The sequence below is a fragment of the Xenopus laevis genome, chromosome 8S (assembly GCF_017654675.1).
Source record: "Xenopus laevis strain J_2021 chromosome 8S, Xenopus_laevis_v10.1, whole genome shotgun sequence".
Classification (NCBI taxonomy): domain Eukaryota; kingdom Metazoa; phylum Chordata; class Amphibia; order Anura; family Pipidae; genus Xenopus; species Xenopus laevis.
Window position 1 is genome coordinate 96661553 of NC_054386.1, and position 19429 is coordinate 96680981.

The 19429-nt window shown below is 42.5% G+C and overlaps 2 protein-coding genes across 2 annotated transcripts in view; both read left to right on the top strand.

Annotated features, from left to right (window-relative positions):
• Window positions 1-4345, top strand: part of vps45.S (vacuolar protein sorting 45 homolog S homeolog) — a 31514-nt gene extending 27169 nt beyond the window's left edge. The window contains 1 exon segment of the mRNA NM_001094748.1: window positions 3766-4345. Coding sequence (NP_001088217.1) covers window positions 3766-3853 — 88 coding nt within the window. The 3' untranslated portion in view covers window positions 3854-4345.
• Window positions 4346-9170: 4825 nt separating this feature from the next.
• Window positions 9171-19429, top strand: part of plekho1.S (pleckstrin homology domain containing O1 S homeolog) — a 31025-nt gene continuing 20766 nt past the window's right edge. The window contains exons 1-2 of the mRNA XM_041574454.1: window positions 9171-9498; window positions 11926-12072. Coding sequence (XP_041430388.1) covers window positions 9472-9498; window positions 11926-12072 — 174 coding nt within the window. The 5' untranslated portion in view covers window positions 9171-9471. The remainder of the gene's footprint in view (window positions 9499-11925; window positions 12073-19429) is intronic.

Genomic DNA, 19429 nt, shown 5'->3' on the forward strand with positions numbered 1-19429 from the left:
ATTCACTAAAATCCGAAGTTGCGCTCAGGGGAAGCGTAAGGTTGCGAAGTTGCGCTAGCGTTGATTCACTAAGCGATGCAAAGTTACGCTAGCGATGCTTAATTTGCATACGGCGCCAAATTCAAATTTCAAAGTATTCGTAGCAAGCAACACTACACAAGCCTGGAAAACCTTCAAAACATCAAATAAATTGTTTATTTTGCCCTACACATGCGCCCACTGTATAGTTAAGTTGCCATGAGTTAGGAAATGTAGGGGGGAAGGAGGGGAGCCCCAAAAAAATTTTTGCTCTTTTTCAGCCTATCGCCCATAATATAGAAAAAAACGCCAGCGTTTTTTGGGACTCAGAAATTTTTTTTTACTTTTTTTGAAGCAATCCCTATCTACTCTATTGCGCGTCGCCTGGTCTGAGGTGGCGAAGGAAGTCTGGCGTAAAAGGTAGCGTTCAGAACAACGCGCGCGTTAGTGGATTTGCGTAGTTACGTCCGTTGCGCAACTTCGCCAGGCGTAAGGGTGCGAAGTAACACTAGCGAATGCCCAATGCTTAGCGTTGGGCGCTTCGGCGCTTAGTGAATTTGCCCCCTGGAGTCTGTGGGAGAAGACCTTTCTGTAATTCAGAGCTTTCTGGATAACGGGTTTCCGATAATAGATCCTGTACTAAGTGTGCGATGCCTGGTTTGTATATCATGTTTATTGGGCCCTCTCAGCAGGAATCACATCTCTTTTATATTTTTCCCCCCCTCACACTGCGCTTCACCCCTTTAGCACCTCATCAGCCCCCCCACTGTATCTCTGTTCTAACGCCGCAATGGAAACCCAGCAGGGACTACACTATTAGACGGGACTAACTGTGCTGTGTAACTAACGCCACCTCTCGGGTGACACCGGAGCCCAGTTTCATGCTCTAGTTTCCAGGTTTGTCATCACGTGCGAAGAGAGAGTGGGGTCTCGCGTTACCTGATCAGTGTAACGGGGTGAAGGTGTTGAGCGGCCAGTGTTGTGGATTCAACTGATCCCTATAGGGGGTCTCATACCTGCCAGTGTCATTGCCAGGCTGCTGCAGACAGTGTAGAGACAATAGGGATCATTGTATTGGTTTGCTTGTCAGAGGGTGCTGGGAGTATTCGTTTAAAGGGATACTGTCCTGATTTTTATGGTCTAGTTTTTATTTCTAAATGACACTGTTTACACTGCACATAATTCACTCTACCATATAAAATTAATAAATAAATATATCCAAAGTCGCCCCGAAGTTGCCTGGTGAGCTTTAGCGCAAGCGACTTTCCATTATAGCGGATGGGAAGACACGCGGAGGCAGTTCTGGGAGATTGTCGCCCAGAAGAAGAGGCGATTATCTGCCCAAATCTCCTCATGTGAACTAACCCTTAAAGAAACGCTAACGCCAAATAATGAAAATCTTTTAAAGTAATGAAAATATAATGTACCGATTGTGCTGCAATGTTTGCATCAGAAACTCTACAATAGTTTATATAAACAAGCTGCTGTGTAGCCATGGGGGCAGCCATTCAAGCACAGGATACACAGTAGATAACAGATAAGTACTACTATAGTTTATATAAACAAGCTGCTGTGTAGCCATGGGGGCAGCCATTCAAGCACAGGATACACAGTAGATAACAGATAAGTACTACTATAGTTTATATAAACAAGCTGATGTGTAGCCATGGGGGCAGCCATTCAAGCACAGGATACACAGTAGATAACAGATAAGTACTACTATAGTTTATATAAACAAGCTGCTGTGTAGCCATGGGGGCAGCCATTCAAGCACAGGATACACAGTAGATAACAGATAAGTACTACTATAGTTTATATACACAAGCTGCTGTGTAGCCATGGGGGCAGCCATTCAAGCACAGGATACACAGTAGATAACAGATAAGTACTACTATAGTTTATATACACAAGCTGATGTGTAGCCATGGGGGCAGCCATTCAAGCACAGGATACACAGTAGATAACAGATAAGTACTACTATAGTTTATATAAACAAGCTGCTGTGTAGCCATTGGGGCAGCCATTCAAGCACAGGATACACAGTAGATAACAGATAAGTACTACTATAGTTTATATACACAAGCTGCTGTGTAGCCATGGGGGCAGCCATTCAAGCACAGGATACACAGTAGATAACAGATAAGTACTACTATAGTTTATATAAACAAGCTGCTGTGTAGCCATTGGGGCAGCCATTCAAGCACAGGATACACAGTAGATAACAGATAAGTACTACTATAGTTTATATACACAAGCTGCTGTGTAGCCATGGGGGCAAGCCATTCAAGCACAGGATACACAGTAGATAACAGATAAGTACTACTATAGTTTATATACACAAGCTGCTGTGTAGCCATGGGGGCAGCCATTCAAGCACAGGATACACAGTAGATAACAGATAAGTACTACTATAGTTTATATACACAAGCTGCTGTGTAGCCATGGGGGCAGCCATTCAAGCACAGGATACACAGTAGAATAACAGATAAGTACTACTATAGTTTATATACACAAGCTGCTGTGTAGCCATGGGGGCAGCCATTCAAGCACAGGATACACAGTAGATAACAGATAAGTACTACTATAGTTTATATAAACAAGCTGCTGTGTAGCCATGGGGGCAGCCATTCAAGCACAGGATACACAGTAGATAACAGATAAGTACTACTATAGTTTATATAAACAAGCTGCTGTGTAGCCATTGGGGCAGCCATTCAAGCACAGGATACACAGTAGATAACAGATAAGTACTACTATAGTTTATATACACAAGCTGCTGTGTAGCCATGGGGGCAGCCATTCAAGCACAGGATACACAGTAGATAACAGATAAGTACTACTATAGTTTATATACACAAGCTGCTGTGTAGCCATGGGGGCAGCCATTCAAGCACAGGATACACAGTAGATAACAGATAAGTACTACTATAGTTTATATACACAAGCTGCTGTGTAGCCATGGGGGCAGCCATTCAAGCACAGGATACACAGTAGATAACAGATAAGTACTACTATAGTTTATATACACAAGCTGCTGTGTAGCCATGGGGGCAGCCATTCAAGCACAGGATACACAGTAGATAACAGATAAGTACTACTATAGTTTATATAAACAAGCTGCTGTCTAGCCATGGGGGCAGCCATTCAAGCACAGGATACACAGTAGATAACAGATAAGTACTACTATAGTTTATATAAACAAGCTGCTGTGTAGCCATGGGGGCAGCCATTCAAGCACAGGATACACAGTAGATAACAGATAAGTACTACTATAGTTTATATAAACAAGCTGCTGTGTAGCCATGGGGCAGCCATTCAAGCACAGGATACACAGTAGATAACAGATAAGTACTACTATAGTTTATATAAACAAGCTGCTGTGTAGCCATGGGGCAGCCATTCAAGCACAGGATACACAGTAGATAACAGATAAGTACTACTATAGTTTATATAAACAAGCTGCTGTGTAGCCATGGGGGGCAGCCATTCAAGCACAGGATACACAGTAGATAACAGATAAGTACTACTATAGTTTATATAAACAAGCTGCTGTGTAGCCATTGGGGCAGCCATTCAAGCACAGGATACACAGTAGATAACAGATAAGTACTACTATAGTTTATATAAACAAGCTGCTGTGTAGCCATGGGGGCAGCCATTCAAGCACAGGATACACAGTAGATAACAGATAAGTACTACTATAGTGTCTCTCCTGTGTGTCTAACCGTATCCTCCTTGTCCTTTCAGTTTTCTGGAGGAAGTGCAAGCAGTTGGGTTCCAGGGCCGGTCCGGGGAAGGTTATCAGGCTGCAGTGAAGTCATCGGTCAGACGATGAGGAGAAAACCCATGCAGTTCATCTGAATCATTCGTCCCTGACCCCTGCAGGAGGACTGCCTGTCACTCTGTGTTAATGAGCTATTTAGTGCCCTGTGTTATTATGCCCAGCAGTTTAACCTGTTTGATTATGTCTCAGCCGTCTTCATTGCCTTAACAGGGACAATAGTCTGTTACACACACACACATCAACCCCGTGGGTTAACAACAGGGAAATATATATTTAATGGGACCAATCTGGTAACAGTCTGCCGTTCTGCTCCTGAACTACAGCTCTCAACATCCTTTACAAGAATTCTGGGAGTTGTAGTTCTGCAAGTGCATGCCCTGCACCAACCACTAACACTAAGGCTGCCCTTATCCTTGAGCTACACCAGGCCGGCAAGGTCTTGCACCAAGGGCTCTACCAGCGCTGAACACAATATGTATATTTATCATTTTCTCTTCTTTCGAGGACGTTCTATTAAAGATTTAACTGGTGATTAAATACAAACCGACGGCTGTGTTTTGTTTGCAATGTTCCCCCTTGCAGCTGCTTCTGGAATAGCCTGAATATCAACTTAAATATTTAAAAATGTCTTTTCAGCTACTGCCTTATAAGGCTTGAAGGTAAATTTTACTTTCCACTAAATACTGAACATGTTAAAGTGATACTGTCATATGGAAAACACATCAGTTAATCGTGCTGCTCCAGCAGAATTCTGCACTGAAATCCATTTCTCAAAAGAGCAAACGGATTATTTTATATTTAATTTTGAAATCTGACATGGGGCTAGACATATTGTCAGTTTCCCAGCTGCCCCCAGTCATGTGACTTGTGCTTTGATAAACTTCAATCCCTCTTTACTGCTGTACTGCAAGTTGAACTGATATCACCCCGTTCTTTTTCATCCCAGCAGCCAAACAAAGGAACAATGGGGTTGCCACCTTTTTTAAAATTCTTTACTGGCTGGTGGGGGGCAGGGACACAAAGGGGCGGGCCGTGATGTCAAAAGGGGTGGGTCGTGATGTCAAAAGGGGCGGGGCTGCTCCACGGACGCTAAAAGAAGCAAAAGAAAAAAGTTCCAGCTACATTGCCGGTATTACAATTTGTAATACCGGCCCCGGCCTTGGCAGGTATTTCACCGGCTAAAATACCGGCCGGGTGGGAACCCTAGTTACACTTTTCCAGTAACACTCACAATGCCCTTTTCCACAAGTAACAATTACATTAGGTCTGTTGTTAAAAAAGATCATTGAACTAAAATTCACACAGACGTATGTATACGCCGAATGCAAGGGAAGTGCGACATGCTGCGTCCCACCTGCATTTGGCGCTTACATGCGTCTGTGTGAGTACAGCCCCCCTTGACAATAATTGAGTGCGCCTACTCGTGCGCTCCCCTGCGGCTGAACGGAAGAAACAGGAACGCAGGTAAAAATGGCCTGAGATTATCTGAATATAAAGACAAGTAATAAAAGTAGCAGCCTGACTATGAAGATTTCCATTCACCCAGGTCATGGTACGTCTAATATAAGTACCGTATATACTCGAGTATAAGCCGTCCCAAGTATAAGCCGAGGTACCTAATTTTACCTCCAAAAACTGGGAAAGCTTATTGACTCGAGTATAAGCCGAGGGTGAGAAATGCAGCAGCTTCTGGTAAGTTTCAATCAAAAAATTGAGGGTTTCTGCTCCCATTGGAGGTGCCGGCGTCTCATTTTTGGATGCCGGCGACCATTCTTGGATGCCAGCGAATATTCTTGGAGACTATTCTTGGACGCCAGCGACTATTCTTGGGCACCGGTGATTATTCTTAGACGCCGGTGACCGTTTTTGCGCTTGACCCGAGTATAAGCCGAGGTAGAGTTTTTCAGCATATTTTGGGGGCTAAAAAACTCGGCTTATACTCGAGTATATACGGTACATCTAAAAACAACTGGACTCAATGAAGACATTTCACTACTCATCCGAGCAGCCTCTTCAGTTCAACTGACTGGTGTGGGAAATCCTTGGCACATAAACTCTTCCAAAATGGCACATTCACACTCTTCAGAGAGCGGTAATAATAAATTTGTAGCCTTACAAAGCATTTGTTGTTTTTAGATGGGGTCAGCGACCCCCATTTGAAAGCTGGAAAGAGTCAAAAGAAGAAGAATAAGCAAATAAAAAAAAAAGAAAAATAAATAAAGACCAATTAAAAAGGTTGCTTAGAATTGGCCATTCTATAACATACTAACTTAAAGGTGAACCACCCCTTTAACTCTATGGGAATCGCAGGGTATTTTCATATCAATGTGTGGGCACTGCCATTAAATGTTCCTTGCCCCTCTGTATTAGCTGCACAGGCAGCCATTGACTTTAATGGCAACGGCCTGTCACTGCTCACATGGTCCAGGTTTCAGCACAGTTTCATTTTCCAGCCCAAATCCATCTTGTTTGTGCAGTGACAGGTTGCTGCAAAGTCATGGCGCTTTGGTGTGAGATCCCCATTTTTTAGTTAACAAGCGACGGGCAGGACACTGCATATAAGGCTGACTGGTATCGGATCAATTTGCCTGACTTAAATGCAAATGAGAGCAATTAGTGTTATGTGCACCCCCAGTGTAAATTTGCATATGCAAATTAGGATTCGATTCGGTATTCGGCCGAATCTTTCACGGAAGATTCAGGAGTTCGGCCGAATCCAAAATAGTGGATTTGGTGCATCCCTAGTTGTTATATTGCCCTACACACTAGCCCACTTTATAGTATATTCAAAAAGACCAACCGAAATTAAGTCGAAGTTTTTTTTTTGGTTGAATAGGTCCGTATTGGGCCAAATTCGAATCATACGAATCAAAGGAATAGCACATTCAATCGAATTCAATTCGAAGTTTTTCCCCCCAAAAAAACTTAGATTTTTCAAAGTCCACCAATTGACTCCAAATGGGTTCTAGGAGGTCCCCCATAGGCTAAAACAGCAATTCGGCAGGTGTTAGATGGCGAATGGTCGAAGTCGAATTTTTAAAAAGACAGTACAGTACATGATAAATTTCGATATTCAAATTTTAAAAAAAATTTCAAATTCGAATCAAATTTGGACTATTCCCTAGTTGAAATACACAAAACATAACTCGGAGTTCGATTTTTTTTAATTTAAAAATTCCGCTCGACCTTTGATATATCTGCCTCTTAATGTTCCATATGTTAGAAAATATATGGGGAAACCGGTTTCCCAAAAAAAAAATTTAAGGATTTTAAAGACTCTCAGAAAAAAGCGTTTTTTTGGACTTTTTCCACTAACAATATGATGTACGGGTAAGTAACAGAAGAATGAGGAAAATCTATGCACTCCAATAAACTTCTCTTGGTCTGAGCTGGCGAAAGACGTAACGTTCTGTAAAATCCGCATCTTAGTGAATTTGTGGAGCGACATCCATTCGCCAGAGCGGAAATTCACCTGACAATAGAGTGCGAGTCACCGCTCGCGTCTGTCTTCTTCGCTAGCCAAGTGACACCTGCGCCCGTTAGTAAATCGGTGAAGAATCTGAAAACGGTAAGGGCGGGACTCCACAGACAATTACGCTGCGATCCGTCGCGCTGTGCAAAAACGCAGGCGTAACGGATGCAATGGAAATAAGGTAAGTAATGCTATTGTCGGATTGTGTCGCATTGTTGATGCAACGCGACTATCGGATGGAGATACAGCGTCTGGGTCCAACAGTCGTGTCGCATCAACGACAATAGAATTACTTACCTTATTTCCGTCGCATCCGATGTTATGCCTGCGTTTTTGCACAGCGCGGCGGATTGCGGCGGAATCGTCCGTAGAGTCCTGCACTAACACTGGCGAATCTTCGCCGGCGTTAGTCACTTGGCCCTTTAGTAAATGTGCCCATAAAGCGTTGTTATATAGTGTGTAGATACGGATGCCGTTGTATCCTCTGTACTGATGCAGCCCCTCCACTCAATCACTTGTATTTGTTTTGCTGAGTGGATTTCAGGTCTCATATTTATCCATGGGAACTGCACTTTCCCCTAGTGTTATAAACCTTCAAATCAATGTACTGTATAATAACCCTCACCCCCTCCTCATCTGTGTATGATACATAAATACCCCTGACTCTCTGTGTATAATACAGATATACCCCTGACTCTCTGTGTATAATACAGATATACCCCTGACTCTCTGTGTATAATACAGATATACCCCTGACTCTCTGTGTATAATACAGATATACCCCTGACTCTCTGTGTATAATACAGATATACCCCTGACTCTCTGTGTATAATACAGATATACCCCTGACTCTCTGTGTATAATACAGATATACCCCTGACTCTCTGTGTATAATACAGATATACCCCTGACTCTCTGTGTATAATACAGATATACCCCTGACTCTGTGTGTATAATACATATATACCCCTGACTCTCTGTGTATAATACAGATATACCCCTGACTCTCTGTGTATAATACAGATATACCCCTGACTCTCTGTGTATAATACAGATATACCCCTGACTCTCTGTGTATAATACAGATATACCCCTGACTCTCTGTGTATAATACAGATATACCCCTGACTCTCTGTGTATAATACAGATATACCCCTGAATCTGTGTGTATAATACAGATATACCCCTGACTCTCTGTGTATAATACAGATATACCCCTGACTCTGTGTGTATAATACATATATACCCCTGACTCTCTGTGTATAATACATATATACCCCTGACTCTCTGTGTATAATACAGATATACCCCTGACTCTCTGTGTATAATACAGATATACCCCTGACTCTCTGTGTATAATACAGATATACCCCTGACTCTCTGTGTATAATACAGATATACCCCTGACTCTCTGTGTATAATACAGATATACCCCTGACTCTCTGTGTATAATACAGATATACCCCTGAATCTGTGTGTATAATACAGATATACCCCTGACTCTGTGTGTATAATACAGATATACCCCTGACTCTCTGTGTATAATACAGATATACCCCATGACTCTCTGTGTATAATACAGATATACCCCTGACTCTCTGTGTATAATACAGATATACCCCGGCTCTTTAGCACCATGACCCTGTAGAGGCAGGTGGATAATTGTGGGAGATGCCATGTGATTGCAGATGAGAGGTCAGGCTCAGGAGGGGGTCTGGGAATGACACAATCCGACATCCCACTCCTCTTCCTCCTGATTTCCCAGAACTTCAGCCCCCCTTCCATGTCTTCCAGCTTGGGGGGAATAAATGGGAAACAAAGGAGTAACCCTCACGTGCTGTAATGTAATGTCCTCTGTATTCTCATCTGACATCACAGTGATTCACCACAGATGGAGCTGCTGAACAGAGAGAGAGAGAGAGAGAGAGCAGAGACAAGGAGGGGGAAGTCTCTGTGTGTGAGAGTCTCTGCTGCTGCTGCTGTGAGTGTGGGGACATGAGTGTGTGTGTGTTAAAGAGGTTTGGCTGGAGGTAGTGAAACCAGATCCTGTGAGTCTGATCTGCAGAAGAGAAGCTGGAGGAGAGGGAGCAGAGAGCTCAGACAGCAGCACATCCACTGCTGCACCAGACACCCGGCAGCTCCTTCCCATCCTCCCCTCACACTGTGGCCTCTATATCCTCAGCCCTGAGCTGGCAGCATGAAGAAGAACCTTTCTGCAAAGAGGGTGAGTGATTGTTACTCTCCTACACTGATCTCTCCTCTATCTGCCCCTGTCTGGCCACCAGTCTCTGCCCTACATTCCCTGCTGTTATGTGTCTGAGCTGCCCAATTACTGGCCCTTCCTTACTTGCCCCCAGCCAACCAGGCATGCAGCATAGACACAAGCACCAACATATATATAATATATATATAATATATATAAATATATCTCTCCTCTGCTGACACCTTCAGCTCCCACTGCATTGCATTCATGTCACTTACAGTAGCTTTTGTTTTATATACATTCCTCTTGTGTAATAATCCTGTCTATCTGTCTATCTATCTATCTATCTATCTATCTATCTATCTATCTATCTATCTATCTATCTATCTATCTATCTCTATCTATCTATTATCTATCTATCTATCTATCTATCTATCTATCTATCTATCTATCTATCTATCTATCTATCTATTATCTATCTATTATCTATCTATCTATCTATCTATCTATCTATCTATCTATCTATCTATCTATCTATCTATCTATCTATTATCTATCTATTATCTATCTATCTATCTATCTATCTATCTATCTATCTATCTATCTATTATCTATCTATCTATCTATCTATCTATTATCTATCTATTATCTATCTATCTATCATCTATCTATCATCTATCTATCTATCTATCTATCTATCTATCTATCTATCTATCTATCTATCTATCTATCTATCAGGTGTCTGTCCGTCTATTTGATATTTATCTATCATATATGTAATCAATCTATTATCTATCGGCGTGAGCAATAATCTATATTCTCTTATATATGTCATTTTCTCCTACTACGATTATATACTGTATCGTTGCAGTTTACTGCACATTCATTGCATTGCATAAACATGTAGAAAGAGCATCTTTTAGATTGCAAGCTCTTTAACTGGGCCCTCTTCATCCCTTTATTGCTTGGTATCTGTATGTTTGATTTATATAATGTTCTACAGGACAGCGCTGCAGAATATGTTGGCGCTTAATCGGTACATGTTAATAATAATAATAGCGTCACATTCGTTCTGTGTGTATGTGTCTGTGTATATGTATGTGTCTCTCTATATATATAATTATATATGTATGTGTGTATATACGCAGAGTATATTGGTCCTCTTTAAATAACTTACGTCATATTGTGTATACATATACCCAAGTGTGTGTGTGTGTATATATATATATGATATAAAGTTCACACACTAATATAAAAAATCAGGTTAATGTATTTAATTTATCATACCAAGAGTGTATATAAAACTTACTAACTGGTACAGGGGGTAAAGAGGACCCTGTTCATTAGGGTTTACAATCTAGAAGGAGTCGGGGGTAACTGTATGAACGATGTTGCAATACTGTCTGGTTGAACAGGCTCACAAATGCATTATTCCATACCCTGACTTACACACAAATGCATCAAGTATTAAATATATATATATATAAGCAAAATAATAACTGCTATGGCCATCTACCAGCAGACATGATCTAGCCATGTATCTCTCCAGCTGTTGCCGAACTACAGGACTCGCAGCTTCCTGACAGCACTTAGGAGGGGGGAGATGTAGTTCAGGAAGAGCTGGAGAACCACAGTTGACCTGACCACTGTAGTGGATATGGAAAAGGATGGATTTATATATAGTATGTGTCTTGCAACTGTATGTTCCAACATGGCATATAATTATATCTGGAGGCCCATTTATCAAAGCTCGATATTTCGAATGCAGGTGAATATTTTTAAATTCGAATATACTCACAATTCGACTGAGAAAAGAATTTGAATGGCTAATAATTGATCGAATGGTTCCGACCCGAATTCGTATTCAATTCGTATTTGATTCGTACGAATCTAATTTTTCTCCCTAAAAAAGCTTGAATATCAGGAAGACTATTAACATCTCCAAATGGCTCAGCGAACCTCTGCCTTTGACTTGTACATGAAATCGTCAGGTTTGAGGTGGCGAATATGCGAATATGGGCGACATTAGGGATGGGCACATTTTTTCGCCTTGTTTCGAAATGACGCCCATAGACTTGTATGGGTCAAAAAAAAAAGACGCACTTCAAAAAAAATTTTGCTGACTTTAATGGGCGTCGGTGACAATTTTACCGCCGGCCAATTTTGGACGAAATGGCTCAAATTCGCCCATTCCTACCGACGTGTGATAAATCTCACATTCAAATTTTTTTTTTAAACTCGAAAATTTGAATTGACTATTCGCCCCCTAATGAATAGGCACCTACAACGGGGGTCTGGCGACTACTCCCTTATCTTGGGCTCTACTCTCACTTTGGTTACATCTTGGAATGTAGGTTTGTTGCTTAACCTTAGCCGGCCCTTGCGAGTCTGCCAACCTGATATGTAATAATTTCCGTATTTCATGTCTTCCATCACTTGACTCTCTAGGGACCTCCAGACGGGAACCAGGCCCCCTGCCAGCCAGAAAAAGTGGGATGGATTCGAAAATACTGCGGGAAGGGCATCTTCAGGGAGCTGTGGAAAAACCGTTACGTCGCTATACGAGGGGATCAGCTCTGCATGTCGGAGAAAGAGGTGATGTATAATATATAAATCACAGGCACAGTATACATTATAGTGTCAGAGAATGTTGTACAATGTAATGAAAACCAGCCTTGTGTGGAATGTGTGGATGAGAACATGGGTATGATTCAGTCTAGTAATATATCTAATATGCCTTCATTCTCTATGGCTGCGGTTATTCCCTCTTGTCCACTATAGTCCCAGCTCTTTATATGTGAGCCAAGGTGAATGGATGATGCCCTGCTGATGAGCAAAGCATGGTGTAACCTGCAAAAAATGAAAGGGAAACTTAAAAGAGAGATAAATCTCAGAAAGAAATTAGGCTAGACACGCAAGACCTTGTTTTGGGCTACGTCAGCCCTTTAGCAGGAAGGATTGGCGCCTCTGAAGGGATCCCCCGTTATCTCCCCGTCTTCTTTTTCTGCTGATTCTCTGCTCTGTACTGCTGTCACTTACTGAGCTTAGGGACCAACACACAATACCGGTCTGATTAGTAATTAATTCAGTCTCATATTGTAACGTACTAGTTAGATGGGAACCAGGTGGTGAGGCTACGGCTTTAAATCGGACTCTTTAATGAGCAGGAGAGCTCGGCTAGTCCTGGTTTTCACAAACGCCCTGGATTATATGCTGCAGTTCTAACTGAGATCCTACAAATGGCAAAAAACAGGTACAGACAAGGATCAGGATAGACGTGGTCAAAACTGGCAATGGTTAGGGGCTGGCAGCACGGATCATAGTAAAAGGGATTCTGTCGTGATTTTTATGATGTAGTTTTTGTTTCTAAATGACACTGTTTACACTGCAAATAATTCACTCTACAATATAAAATTTCATTCCTGAACCAGCAAGTGTATTTAGTTGTAATATTGGTGTGTAGTTGCATCTCAGCTCATTTTGCCTGGTCATGTGATTTCAGAAAGAGCCAGCACTTTAGGATGGAACTGCTTTCTGGCAGGCTGTTGTTTCTCCTACTCAATGTAACTGAATGTGTCTCAGTGGGACCTGGATTTTACTATTGAGTGTTGTTCTTAGATCTACCAGGCAGCTGTTATCTTGTGTTAGGGAGCTGCTATCTGGTTACCTTCCCATTGTTCTTTTGTTTGGCTGCTGGGGGGGAAAGGGAGGGGTGATATCACTCCAACTTGCAGTACAGCAGTAAAGAGTGATTGAAGTTTATCAGAGCACAAGTCACATGACTGGGGCAGCTGGGAAACTGACAATATGTCTAGCCCCATGTCAGATTTCAAAATTAAATATAAAAAAAAATGTTTGCTCTTTTGAGAAACAGATTTCACTGCAGGATTCTGCTGGAGCAGCACTATTAACTGATCTGTTTTTTTCCCATGACATTATCCCTTTAAGCAACAGGCAAACAGGTCAAAACCAGGAAAACAAGGGCTTTAGCAGGATCAGAGACAACCAGAAGCCAGCTTGGGCAGAGAACAAATGACTGAGCAGGTTTAAATAGGAAGATTTGGTGCCAAAAAACAGGAAAAAGGAAGTAAGGGCAAAATAAAGCATAACAAAAAACAAAGATGGCGACCTCCGGCCAGAACTCAAGAACGTAAGAGAGTACACAGGCAGGGCACCTTACACATACTACATGACACACAAAAGGTGGTCTAACAAGGGGTCATTACTGGTATAAGACTGCTGAAAATCTGGGTTCAGTACATTAAATACTGCACCTCTAGCCATATACCTTAATAGGGTTTAGTTTTCCTGAAAATAATTAAATTTCAAGGCTCGTTCTATTTATGGTTCCTGGGGCTAAATCCCTGTATTACTCAAGGTGGTAACGGTCCCTCTGAGTGCCTAGCCCAGCTGTTGTGGAGCTGCCATACCCTGAGCGACCATCATTGGGATTTAAGGCCCAAAAACTGTTGTTGAACTAGTTGAAGCCGGCTTGGGGAAGATTCAGTTACTGCAGTTGCTCTTTGTATCTCTACAAGCTGTATCCATGGCATATATTGGATATAATATAGACATTCACATGTAGGCACGGATAGATATTGTTATCCTCACTCACGAGATAATCCTCTTCTGGAGAAAGCATCTAAAACTAGTAGACAAAGGCTGGTGTGTAGGCATTGGGTGTATATGATTGGATGGAGATGCATGGCGTGTTCATGTGTGTGCGTGTAGGTTACACTGTATCATTCCTGGTTAGGGAGCTTGTGTTTCCGTGTTCACATTCCTTTAGAGAGAGGAAACATAAAACCCATCATCACAAAGGCATTCATAGAAATGAATTTGCCGCAACAAGGCAGGCCTCTTTGTCTACTTCTTTAGTAACCTCAGAACCCTAAACACCAGCACATTGTAACCAGCTTAACCACCATCCTGCCCTTCTGTACTTGCCCACTGTTTCCCTGGGAGTCCCTTGGAGCTTCCACCTACTGGGACTATGAGCCAGAGATTCTTTAGCATAGGACCTAGTTCTTTTTCATTTCACTCTCCTAGTAGACGGGATCCTGGACTCCCAACATTGTTTTTAAACATTACTCCCAGCATGCTGCTGGCTGGGCCAATGGCTGGAGACACACGTTTGGCAGATTGCCGTATCACTTCCAAGACGTTTTGGGTTATCAGTGGTTTCTTAATTAATTATTCAGCAGGAACGGAAACCTAATGACCTAGATACACCTGTGAACTTCAGGGTGATGCAGAGAATCACTTATGCCAGCAACTCCCTGTAACCAACTGTATGCGTTTATTATTCTAACTCAGTGATCCCCAACCAGTAGCTCGTGAGTAACATGTTGCTCCCCAACCCCTTGGATGTTGCTCCCAGTGGCTTCAAAGCAGGAGCTTATTTTTGAATTCCAGGCTTGGAGGCTAACTTTTGGTTGGCCAAATAGAGCTTTCTGTAGGCTGCCAGTCCACATAGGGCTACCAAATAACCAATCTCTGTCCTTCGTTGGCATCCTCAGGAACTATTTTCATGATTATGTTGCTCCCCAACCCTTCTTACATTTGAAGGTGACTCACGGGTGAAAAAGGTTTGGGATCCCTGTTGTAACTGCACTAGAGTACACTGCTGCATGGTTGCTATAGGTTACTGGAGCAGACCAGCTTGCATTAATCAGTTAATTGCAGTAAGGAGCCTCAACTTTCCATGCTATGTGCAGCAGGTGCACTATACGGCCACAGGTGTCCCACCTTTCCAATATCTCATTCCAAATCTAAAGATAACAGCAAAGGTGTTCCTCCCATGCTGCTAAAACAACCTCCGATCTTCTGTGAAGGCTCCACTAGATGTTAGAACATTGCTGGTGGGATTTGCTTCCATTAAAGGAGAATTCAACCTGTTAGCAAAACAAAAACCCTGTACCCCCCACCCCACGTAGACCCCCTCCCTCTTCGCCCCAGCCTAACTGCCCCCCAAGGGAAATGCCCCTAACTTTTTACTTACCCCTTGGCGCAGATTCCGGCATCGGAGTTCGCCACAGCCATCTTCCGTGTCTTCTTCCAATGATTCGGCAATTTCCATCCATTTTGGCGCATGCGCAGTTGTCTCCGTCTCAGATTACCGAAGACCCAGAAGATGGCTGCGTGGAACTCTGATGCCAGAATCTGCGCCGAGGGGTAAGTAAAATGTTACGGGCATTTCCCTGGGGCGGCTAATGTCAATAGGTGCCTCACTGGCAGATGGGTGCTCATACTTCAGTACACATTTTGTACACCCTTTTAGCTGTCACTTCCTGTCAGCTGACCATAATGCTGTTTCAGGCAGTTGTTCTCTTTTTGTGCCCATAATCAGGGATCCCCAACCTTTTTTCACCCGTGAGCCACATTCAAATGTAAAAAAGAGTTGGGGAGCAGCACTAGCGTGAAAATAGTTCTAGGGAGTACAAAATAAGGGCTGTGATTGGCTATTTGTAGCCCCTATGTGGACTGACAGCCTACAGGAGACTCTGTTTGGCAGTACATCTACTTTTTATACAACCAAAACTTGCCTCCAAGCCTGGAATTCAAAAATAATCACCTGCTTTAAGGCCACTGAGAGGTCGGTGAGCAAGATGTTGCTCACGAGCCACTGGTTGGGGACCACTGCCCCAATGCAAGTAGCCTCATTTAACTGAGAGAAACTTAGACATAATTCTTCTGCAACCTGGTCATTGGCCATCTGTGTGGGTTGCAGAATTACACTCACTCCATTTGTTTGGAGTGTGTGCTTTAATTTTGGAGTGCAAACTTTACCAGTCTGCTTGGTGAGTCCAGAGAAGAATGGCCTGCCAGAGTAAGAGTATCTCCCAGTGGACCCCAGAATGGTAAAGGATTATTACCCTCAATCCTTTTTTCCCTTTTGACAGTCTATATATATACGTAGCACTGTCAATATATCCTTGTTGTGAGAGTGGGCCTCAATGTTGGGTTTTCAGGTGAGCCCTAGGTGGTCCACTCTGACATTGGAGGAACTAGTGATGTACAGGAGAATGTGTCCATGCTGAGCCAAGATAGCTGCACAAAATAGTCAACAGGTCCAGTTCTAGAGAATTTGAGAGATTTATTATTAAAGGGATTCTGTCATGATTTTTATGGTGTATTTCAGAAAGAGCCAGCACTTTAGGATGGAACTGCTTTCTGGCAGGCTGTTGTTTCTCCTACTCAATGTAACTGAATGTGTCTCAGTAGGACCTGGATTTTACTATTGAGTGTTGTTTTTAGATCTACCAGGCAGCTGTTATCTTGTGTTAGGGAGCTGCTATCTGGTTACCTTCCCATTGTTCTGTTGTTAGGCTGCTGTGGGGGGAAAGGGAGGGGGGTGATATCACTCCAACTTGCAGTACAGCAGTAAAGAGTGATTGAAGTTTATCAGAGCACAAGTCACATGACTGGGGGCAGCTGGGAAACTGACAATATGTCTAGTCCCATGTCAGATTTCAAAATTAAATGTAAAAAAATCTGTTTTTCCTTTTGAGAAATGGATTTCAGTGCAGAATTCTGCTGGAGCAGCACTATTAACTGATGCATTTTGGAAAAAAATTTTTTTCCCATGACAGTATCCCTTTAAAGAGCTTTGAGGCTCAGATCGTTTTTGTCCAAGGGCTGCAATACCGGCGGGTGATACAGAAGCCCTATGGGGTACCTGGATTTTGGGGGCTGCAGTCTCTGCAGCTTGGCAGTAAATGGAGCAATAGTGCACAAAGGCCTCGCAAGGTAATGTTATTTTTCTATGGAATGAATGGAAAGAACAGACCATCCAACTTATTCCTCTCGTATGAGCCTTCCCTGATATCCGTGCAGGTTATAGTGGGAAAAGGAGCAGAGCTTTAATTAACTGCTTTGTAGGAATCCTCACAACTGAAAGCCTAGAAGCTTCCTAGTGATTAAAGCTTCCAAGTCTGGAGCATTTTTGTTCCTTTGCAGCTTTTCAAACGCCACGGGGTTGGCACTTGGGGAATACGTGGGTGGGGAACCAGTGGGAGCCGGATCTAGAGAGGGTTATGGGAAAGAAGAGCAATATTATGTTCCGCCCGCCTCGTAGTTGTGAAACAGCTGCAAAAACAGCCTTGGTATTTGTCTGTTTTCCATCAAGCAGGCTACTAATTAAAACAGAAAACATGCTATTTATCAGCTGTTTACGTAGCTTGCGCAAGTGAATATTTCAGTAAATATATAAAATTCATATTTAAACAAAAAATGATGATGTATAAAGATGTACTGCATTCATTACAAGGGGTATTTTATCCCCAAATTCGTATCTGGACCCTTTAAACGGACCCACAGTTATTGTGCCATGCCACAAGGTTGTGGGTGCTGCCACTTTTGAAGACTGACTCCGCTTTATTTTTTCATTTTTGGATGGCCTTATAGAAAATATGGCCTCGTGATATCATCACAGTCCATTAATGTCAGTGTCGGACAGAAACATTAAACCATCTTCTCCAAATAATTTTTCCTCCTTTCCTCTTCCAAACTCTGTATTCTGTAGTCTCTATTATACACATACTAAACACTGATCTTCTAGTTAACCTGCTTGGAAAGAAGTAATGACTGTGAATCAGTCCAGATAGATAGAAGGCAAGCAGTAGAGATCACTCACACCTGAGCCCACCAGGAGTTTTCCCGGTATCCCGGCAGGCCAATCCAACACTGAATGGTGTAATATCTCCATCCTGAGATCTCTATGTGCTCCTTGACCCGGCTGAGCCTCCCGACACCTTTTGTATTGGCAGTGACCTTGAGCACATCCATGAACCTTTTGTTAATAGGCAGCCTGTGATGTTGGACGTGAGTATTGCCACTGAGATGATGGGCAAGTCCGCAAGATGATATTTAGCAAGAGAAGTTGTGTAGGCAGAGGAAAGTAAAAGGGACACAAGAGAGGATTCAGTTACTTCTGCAGAGAGAAGGATGAGACGAGGGGCGTGTGAATGATACATTGGATGAGTAAAGCCATGCAAGGGTCGATATCAAGTAGACTGTCTATGAAAAGCACAAATAACCTTTAATATAAACTATATCACAGCAAAGTCATGCATTTACAGTAGGGGGTACATTATCCCTTATAATACACGAGTGATACTCAGAGTTCCCTGTATAACTCAGCCTGCAGCCTTGTGCCTTTATATGGTCACAGAACAACCCCTCAGTGACTTCTAATATCCTTATCATTTATAGTAGGGGGTACATTATCCCTTATAATACATGAGTGATACTCAGAGTTCCCTGTATAACTCAACCTGCAGCCTTGTGCCTTTATATGGTCACAGAACAACCCCTCAGTGACTTCTAATATCCTTATCATTTACAGTAGGGGCTACATTATCCCTTATAATACATGAGTGATACTCAGAGTTCCCTGTATAACTCAGCCTGCAGCCTTGTGCCTTTATATGGTCACAGAACAACCCTCAGTGACTTCTAATATCCTTATCAATTACAGTGGGGGGTACATTATCCCTTATAATACATGAGTGATACTCAGAGTTCCCTGTATAACTCAGCCTGCAGCCTTGTGCCTTTATATGGTCACAGAACAACCCCTCAGTGACTTCTAATATCCTTATCATTTACAGTAGGGGGTACATTATCCCTTATAATACATGAGTGATACTCAGAGTTCCCTGTATAACTCAGCCTGCAGCTTTGTGCCTTTATATGGTCACAGAACAACCCTCAGTGACTTCTAATATCCTTATCAATTACAGTGGGGGGTACATTATCCCTTATAATACATGAGTAATACTCAGAATTCCCTGTATAACTCAGCCTGCAGCCTTGTGCCTTTATATGGTCACAGAACAACCCCTCAGTGACTTCTAATATCCTTATCATTTACAGTAGGGGGTACATTATCCCTTATAATACATGAGTGATACTCAGAGTTCCCTGTATAACTCAGCCTGCAGCCTTGTGC